This window comes from Paramacrobiotus metropolitanus, unplaced genomic scaffold (assembly GCF_019649055.1).
Source record: "Paramacrobiotus metropolitanus isolate TYO unplaced genomic scaffold, Prichtersi_v1.0 Parri_scaffold0000071, whole genome shotgun sequence".
NCBI classification, from domain to species: domain Eukaryota; kingdom Metazoa; phylum Tardigrada; class Eutardigrada; order Parachela; family Macrobiotidae; genus Paramacrobiotus; species Paramacrobiotus metropolitanus.
In genome coordinates this window covers 371080-379569 of record NW_026570291.1, presented here as the reverse complement: position 1 = coordinate 379569, position 8490 = coordinate 371080, and the positions used below count along the sequence as shown (strand labels likewise).

Genomic DNA, 8490 nt, shown 5'->3' with positions numbered 1-8490 from the left:
CCTGAGATGGGTTGTCGGCCGGCTGCTCATGTGACGGTTCGTCATCATGGTGCTCAGCTTCCTGATTTGTATCAATGCCAATTTCGGTAAGAAACTGTTCGACAGTTTTGTTCGATTCTGTGACAAAAGGCTGTATAGCCGTACTGAGCTGCGTTTTATTGAACGCACTCGTAAATCGAATTTGCATTGCAGTACAAATATGTTGCAGCTGCTCCTTTTTAAGGAGTTTCAGTACAGCGATGATATCGCCTGTATTTTCGCCCATTTTTTGGGTGCGTGTGCCAATATCGGCAATAAGCAATGCTCACAAGAATGTGAAAATAGGTTTGACACTGATTTACAGCGTGATAAGGCTTTGCTTGGTTGTATACCAGCAGACGCGCGCGCAAATAGCGGCAATAAGTGTATCGATGACCTTTGGACTTTCGTAATTTATCGACAATATTAATGAAAATATTCGGAAATTAATTCAGATATTATGCAGAAGATCGTAGATTTATTTAATCCGTCAATTAATTTTACCTTCGCGCGCAGGAGGTGTTGGCGTAGCGGTGGGTGGAGGAACGGTTGCACGTTTCACGGGTTTCCGCTTGTTGGCCAGCAATGTTTCCTCCAGTGAAGGATTTCGCGTGCGTTTCGCTCGTCCGGTAGTTAACGGAGTTGTATCCGGTTTGGATTTAGACATTCGAAAGGTACAAACAGGTACAAACAGGATTGCAGGGAATCGGAGTGTAAAGGCTGTATGGATGGTGGCCGTTTCGTTACAGGAGCGCCATATAACGTAGACTATAACGCTACGTACTGGATTGCCTTTCCGGCGGCCCAGTCGCCTAACTTGATCTAACTGTAATCAAGTTATGATGGTGAAGGAATAACAGAAATACAGGAACGCAAGAACAACAGGTTTTGGCAGAAGTTTAATGTCGATCGATCGGTCGTTCGTTCGTAAGAAGTCGTAAGAATTCATCTTCGTATACAGTAACAGACTGCCATTTTATAGGCGAAGAAACAATGAGTGTTTAGGAAGGCTAAATGAAATGGGATAGGTTTTTTTTGATTTAAGATTACACTCACAAAGTTTACACTTTACACTCACACAGTTTACTCATACAACACTTGTACATTATTAGTCACATACGCTATAATATATATATACATATACGTAATCACCGCTGCATTCAGTTTGTCTGCACGCCATGCATAACGTTGTCTGCAATGCATACTCAAGCTTCTCTCTGATGCACCACCAGTTATTACTTTGGCACATCACAGAGATGTCTCTACTCTAGTGCCGGAATCTCGTGCATAATTTCGCCGTGTTCCATTTTTCATTGTACGAAAAACCCTGTTGCAAAATTGCAAATACTGCATAAGTATTGAAAGTTATTCTATAGAATTGTATGCGTGTGATCGCGCTGTACGCGGACTGTAGAGCCAGCAGACACCGGACTTTAGTTACTAAGGCGGCAGCATGAACGGCACCAGTAGCTTCGACATAATTCTCTCAGGACACACTAGCTCTGAACTTTTCAACTTGTCACTAAACGTCACAACTTCCGCCGGTCAAGAAATATGGCCATTCGCCACCGTACTGGAAGCCATAGTTCTCCCCTGGGCTGTCATTTTAAACGTCACCATCCTGTTTTTATTCATCACCAACGATCGTCTTCATTGCCCATTTAACATTTACCTCGGATGTCTTGTGTCAACGGATCTCTAGATCTGCTACGTCATCATCAATAACCCTATGGAAATCAGTAATATCAATCCTTTTGCGTGGCGACTAAGTAATACAGCGTGCACGGTTTTTTTTTTGTATAACGCGCTCGTCATCAGTGGAGTCCAGGTGAACGCGCATCTCCTCATCACCCTGAACCGTCTGTGGGCTGTGACCTTTCCCTTTTCCTACCGTAATCGCAATATTACCAAAACTGCAGTGGTGCTGTGTGTTGGAATGTGGGTGTACGTGCACTGCCTGTGCTTGCCGGCTGTAATACTGGATGCCGTGTTTTATCGTTTACCTGTGACAAGGGCAGTGATTTGAACATGGCAGCCGTGAAGAACTTGAGCATTATGATGCAGTTTCTGGTGTACCTTCTACCCAGTGCCGTGGTAATTCTTTCTTGTCCATATTTGTGGTATGCGAGGAGGAAAAATCGATTGTTCCATGGCGTTGTTACTCCAAAGGTCAACGCAATGGAGATGCCAGAACGCGGAATGCCGATGGAACGTGGCAGTAAGACTGCACCGTTAGTTTCGGTGCTTACCGTGACGGTGGCCAGTACTGAGGTGTCAGCAAATGCGGAAGCTGTCCAACGTAGATTACAGTCGAAGTCTGGAAAAATGGAGAATACATATGCGTTTGCCATACTGACTGGCCTAACTATGAGTTTAATGGTTTGCTGGTGTCCACTATATTTATACTATGTAATGACCTCTTTTATGGATACCGTTCCGGACACTCTTAATGTTTTTGAGATAACGCATGCATTATTCATATTCCAGCCGATTGTGGATCCGATCCTTTTTATCATTGCACTACCCGATCTACGGGCAGCTTTTGTAGGAATCTTTCGCGGTAGAACCAAGTGGTGCAAATGAGCTGTGCCTCAACTGAAATATTAATACATTTTCTCCTGTTTGTTCACACTTTTTTATTGTAGAAGTACTGAAACTTGTGTTGGTTAACTGAGCCAAAGCTGTATTAAAGCCATGGTTTTTAACTGAGCCATGGTTAATCATAGTAGTTAACTAGGCCAGAACTGTACGTACTGACTGCACTGTACAGATATTCGGAAAGTGTGTTGTACTCATGTCGGCAAGAATTAGCTGGAACTAAAGTAACCGTAAAACAAGTAAAGCATCCACCGTAGCGATCTGGCATAGTATGGCATAGTACAGAATACAGATCTACTGTAGTAAAGTATAGATCATCTAGCGGTCAATATTGCATGTACTACACTACGAGTACAAGCCTTGGTTTTAATAATTACGCTAATTAATTATACACGTCCGGTTGTAATGTGGATTCCAATGCAAATACTTCCTCAGCTATGGACAGAAGTTGGATGAGCTTTGTTTGTACTGCAATTCTGTTTATAGGTAAGCCAGCAACAAAAGGATGATGTTTACCGTTATTGCTTGTGCTGTTAATTGTAAATTTGTTGTCGGATTACTTAGTAGAGCAGGTAACGTATGGAAATTATATAAGACTATTAGTGGAAATTTTCAGATTTATCAGCAAATGGCTATTATAAACTGGGGCAACACTTATTTATTAACTGTTTTGGATGCTATTAGGTGTGTGCGGCGGCGCCGAATACAGATACGCCAGTTTTCGACAAAATGCAAGAACGGTATTGTCATACAGTCCTAATGTTCGCCACTCTCGAGTACGACCAACATGCCAGGAAATTCCAGTGCTGAAACTTACTGGGAATACCCTTATCGCCAATTACAAAAAGGTAATTAGTTGTTATAATGCGATTTCCCTGCAGAGTGCCACGTAATCAGCGTTATATTTTGGGATGGAAATGTATAAATAAATTCAAGATGCGATTTTCTGTAACGAGTCACTGACCTTGTCTCAGTTGCAATAACACTACCCTATTAATTCTGCCCGTGCTCGTTTTTTTTATTTCTGCTCGTGCACATTCTTACGTCAATCTGAAGGAGTAAAATTTGTACTTTACCAGTAAAATTACCGAAATGCTTTATTTTGTCGTGTTTATATGATCGTTAATCCCGATAATGATAATATTGTATCTAATAAAGATCACTGGCAAGTGGTACGGGTACTTGACCTATTCGCCGGATGTGGAGCGAACCACTATGCCCGCTAACTTCGTTACCTGTCTGCAAGATATAAATAAAGCGGCCAACCCATACGAGCCATTTGTTTTCCAACAAACGCTCTACGGATATTTCCAACCATCGAAATTCTTTACGTCTGCCAAGCTGATCACTGCATTACCGGATTCCAACACATATCAGATCAGCAATCCACGATGCCGATACCCACCGGAAAATTCACATGGTATGGAATGCCCTTAAACATGGCGTAAAAAATAATTTGGCAAATGGCGCAACTACGTATCTGACTTTTTAATAAAGAACATAGTAAACCAAAAAACTGAATCTTTCGTAATTAGAGGTTTTTGGTTTAGAATGCCTCAGTAATGCCATGATCGTGGACACGGATTATCATTCCTACCTTTTGATATACGAGTGTCAGCTCGCTGACATCCAGGTGAATAGCTGCTTGTATCCCACCTATATTCTGTACACTCGCGAGCGCTCCAGTCAGTTTTCCAAAGAAAAAATTACTTGGTTGGGAGAGATCATTAACCGCAATATCCCCAGTGCCTGCGCGGATGCACGAGATTTCATGGCGTATGAATGGAAGGACAACGCACCGGAATGCCAAAATCCTGTCACCTGCTTTAACGGTTGCCCGTAACGGGTGTCGATATAAGGCCCTGATCCCGACTCGAGAGTGACTGTAGCATATTTCTCACGCAGTACTCTCTCATTTCTCCAACATGTTGTCATCCATTGCAGCCACCTTTCTTGTTATATTCTATATTTTTATCTAACTACCATCCTTAATTTCGACGGGTGACTTCATACAATCTATGCATGTTGGTAGGCTTTAAATTATCGCACGTGATGTTTGTTTATAATTATGTTGTTGACTTCTGTTTTCATTAATACGACCGTATTTAAGCGTAATTTGCAAATGATATACATATTTTTGCTTTGCATACAGCAGAATTTTAGTTTTGATGTTTTATCTACTACAACATTTTAGAATTTTATCTGTTTCTCGCACCCAAATAATTCTTATAAAAACTGATCGAGCCACGTGCCGGTGTCATCGTAATAAATTTGAGAAGAACAATCAACTAAGGTTACATATACCGGCTGATTGCAATCAGCACCTACCAAAGTGCAAAAAGGCGAATGACCGCTCACATTACTGCAGTACACCACTAATTTACATCGACCTTTAGCACTCGGGAAAATTTGTTCGACATAATACCGTTCCTTGAACCATACTGCACACAGGCATGTCCAGACAGCAAAGGTTCCACACCTATCGTAATACGCTGGCACAACCGCTTTTTTATGCGCAGTGCACGAACTATCATCATCGGTCATCGAAACGCGAGATCCTGCAAATTAAAAAAACCGCGTTGAGATTCGTAATACTGCATCTACTGTATAACCAGACAAGCTGCCAATGTCTTTATGCGTTTTTTAAAACATGGCGATATTTGAATCGTTTTACAAGCGAATAAATGGTAACTAAACAAAAACCTAATTTCTTCTGTATGTACTTAGATTAAGAAACGGTCTCGACATGCAGCAGTGCCGTCCGTTCAGCTATATATTAGCCGGTAAGACGAAAGTTTTCTTATCTTTGACCTTGCACCATTGTTGTCAAAAGGTTTGGGCCTGCTTGTCCAGGTGGCACGTGGTTTCCAGGCACTAGGTATTGGTCCGACCAATCGGCCAGTAGGCAGTCCGTACAGTCGGCCGCAGGCATCCTACCGGACGCTGAGTTATCCCGGATACGAGCGCTGTCAGTATGGAGTAAATGTACCGAATATCATTCGCGGACAACTTACGAACGTTGAAGACGTACGTTCTCTGTTGTTTAATATTGTACATACTGTACAGTATCTGTATGCATATGCACTATAGTTCTGTTAGTTGATTGATAATCATTATCCGGCTAATCAAAGTAATTAATAAATAAATTATTTTTTAGTTGCAGTTAATTTTGATCTTTGTATTACCGTATAATTCCGCTAAAATGTATACTCGTATACAGTGTTATGTTTTAGTTGATGGGCATATGGTATGGCGCACTCGCATACCCTGACTACGCTGTTATCACGGAGAACTACCAAACGGAGTTCGTATCGTACGGAAAAACACATCTTCCCGGGACCAACACACCAGCTTATGCCGTATCCAGAACGGAATCGTATTTCAACGTCACCAGTACGAGCATCACGGGATGCATCGACAGCTTCGCGGCTACGTATGTCACGGTCGACGGACGGCAGATTGGTACCGCCTACGTTCTGGGAACTGATCCAGCTGACCCAACTTCTTACATTGTTGGTGAGAATCACTTTTAATCCCTAATGAGTATTGTCTACGTACGTGCTATTTGCATCACGAGGGTGTGCAGCTATAAATTATCATGACGTTTTCAAAACTTATTTGCAGTAGAATTACCTAACCACGGGTATATAGATATAGTATACACAACAGAGCATGTACATATACTATATGGATGCGGATATATTGTATGGCATATAACGTGCTTGAGCAAAAACATATTTTAAATTTTTACGATTAATTACTGCTGTATACGTTTACTTTAGAAATACAGGTAAGCATGCCTTTTCACCGCGCAAATACCGGTATTGGGTATTCTGTATTAATATTAGGGAAGTGAAATTGATTCGCTGATGAACGCACGGCTTTTATTGCATTTTGCGGAAGTTTGTAACACACTGGCATTCATTTTTTAGTAAGCACCGAACTGATAATTGTCTACACGGACTACGGGACTATGTGTCTGATCTATCAGTGCGGTCAACGGAATGAAGATAGCGGCCATTGTGATTCCCCTCTGTTTTATGTTCTGACAAAAACCCGTCCGGACCAGTTAACGAGAAAAACGAAGGAATATATTGATACTGTCATCAACGGCGAGCTGCGCCCATACTGCATTCGTGCCACGGATTTCACGGAGCTCACCTGGAATACCGCGCATGCCGCCTGCCCGGCAGCGACGGCACCTGACTGCTACATACAACTGATGGACTCCATCAAGGACACAGTCACGTATTAAAAATTCATGAGCTCCATGCTTTTGCTACATTCGATATCGTATGTTCCGTAGCCGGCTGCATGTTGCGTACGTTACAACACCTGCTGGAAACGTTTACCTATGTCATAAGAAGCAAAGTTCATGCTGCCATTAAATGTAGGATAACTCTGTTCCCAGAACATATGTTTTCCACTCCTGCCACTTCAATTGTCATGTGAGCTGATTTTGCGATGCCTGAAATTAAATTAAGCATCGTATTTAAAGTTATTCCGAACTCTTACTGATTTCTATGAACTCTTGACCAAGGTGTAGCTGTTCTGTGCCCAATTTAATCTTACAAAAATCGTCGATTGTGCTTAAAATATTTTTGAAAGCGTTTCTAGTCGAACTTCAAATGTAATTCCGAATACATCCACTTCTGTTGATAAACGTCTGTTTATTTATTGCTGTACAATGAACAATACTAACACCAGCAACATCATAATATATGAAGAAAGGTCATACTACCCCATCTTCATGGGCGCTTCCATTTCCATCGCTGTAGTTTCTCTCGTTCTAAACTCTATCGTTCTCATCGCATTTCTCGTGAAAGCGGAACTCCGCACTAGTTTTAACGTATACTTTGTCAACCTGGTCTTATCCAATGTCCTATATTCTCTTCTCAATGTTCCAGCCGATCTCGTCATCGCCTTCTATGGATACAATGAGCTGTCGAACAGTCTGTGTCTACTGCAAGAATACGCCGAATGGATACTGAGCAGTTGGCAGTCGTATGCTCATCCCTTGATTGCCGCCAGTCGTCTGTGGGCCATTGTGTCGCCAGTGTCCTATCAGCAACGTCATAAACCGTGCGTGGCGGTCATTTTGTGCGCATGCAGTTTGTTACTCGCTCACATTGTATCGGGTCCTGGTATAATAATGTTTACCGCTCTGGACGGATACGATTGTTTTGCGGATATCAACAACCAAACCCCACTCCGCATCAAAATATGGGCTACTTTTGTGGAGCTGTTCTCGTTTTTCTTCATGCTGATATTTTTGCTGCAGTATATTTTCGTGTGGCAGTTTTACAGCAAAAGGTCAGCGAAGCATTGCTGCCTGGGCGCGCTTGTCAAGATGACAAAACGTTATGGAAATTCCATTGAGCTTGACGTGAATCATCCGCAACCGACGCACGGTACGTCACAGTTAACCGACAAAGTAGGTAGATACGAAATAAATTCTGTCTTTCGAGCTTATGGAATATGCATACGTAGCAGCATTACAGACATGTCTAGCGTAATTAAGTGCTTAAAGTGTAGCATATAATTAATTCAGTAACGTTATTATTATTTTCTCATTGTAGATTTTACCGAGCATAAAGTTACCGCTCGGTCGCGCACGTTCTGCTTGCTGACCTTTATGACGGTTAGTATAACAATCCTATGGCTACCTTCGACAATCTACTATGCCATAATACCTTTTCTTCCAAATTTCGATCCACCAACATATGATGCCATGCATTTACTGTTCGAGCTACAGTCCATTGTCGATCCAATCTTGTTAATGGTTTCTCTGGAACCACTGCGCAATATCTTACGATCCAGCGGGTTTTGTGGATGCTAGGTACAGGAGTGCCGTAAGATAATCCCGTGGCGATG

At 42.0% G+C, this 8490-nt stretch overlaps 2 protein-coding genes across 3 annotated transcripts; both read left to right on the top strand.

Moving 5' to 3' along the window:
- Positions 1–2914: 2914 nt before the first annotated feature.
- Positions 2915–4855, top strand: LOC129594807 (uncharacterized). Of its 2 annotated transcripts, none has more exons than XM_055491629.1 (4): positions 2915–3102; positions 3301–3464; positions 3775–4036; positions 4167–4855. In XM_055491629.1, exons 1-4 carry the CDS (start codon positions 3054–3056, stop codon positions 4457–4459), a joined length of 768 nt encoding a protein of 255 aa, XP_055347604.1. In that variant the 5' UTR covers positions 2915–3053; the 3' UTR covers positions 4460–4855. The 2 variants fall into 2 exon arrangements, with proteins under 2 accessions (XP_055347604.1, XP_055347603.1); XM_055491628.1 differs by lacking the exon at positions 2915–3102 and adding an exon at positions 3107–3188.
- Positions 4856–5270: 415 nt separating this feature from the next.
- On the top strand, positions 5271–7140 carry LOC129594811 (uncharacterized). Its single transcript, XM_055491633.1, has 4 exons — positions 5271–5399; positions 5450–5643; positions 5850–6132; positions 6549–7140. The coding sequence occupies exons 1-4, from the start codon at positions 5363–5365 to the stop codon at positions 6869–6871; spliced, it is 837 nt and encodes a 278-aa protein (XP_055347608.1). The 5' UTR covers positions 5271–5362; the 3' UTR covers positions 6872–7140.
- Positions 7141–8490: the final 1350 nt, after the last annotated feature.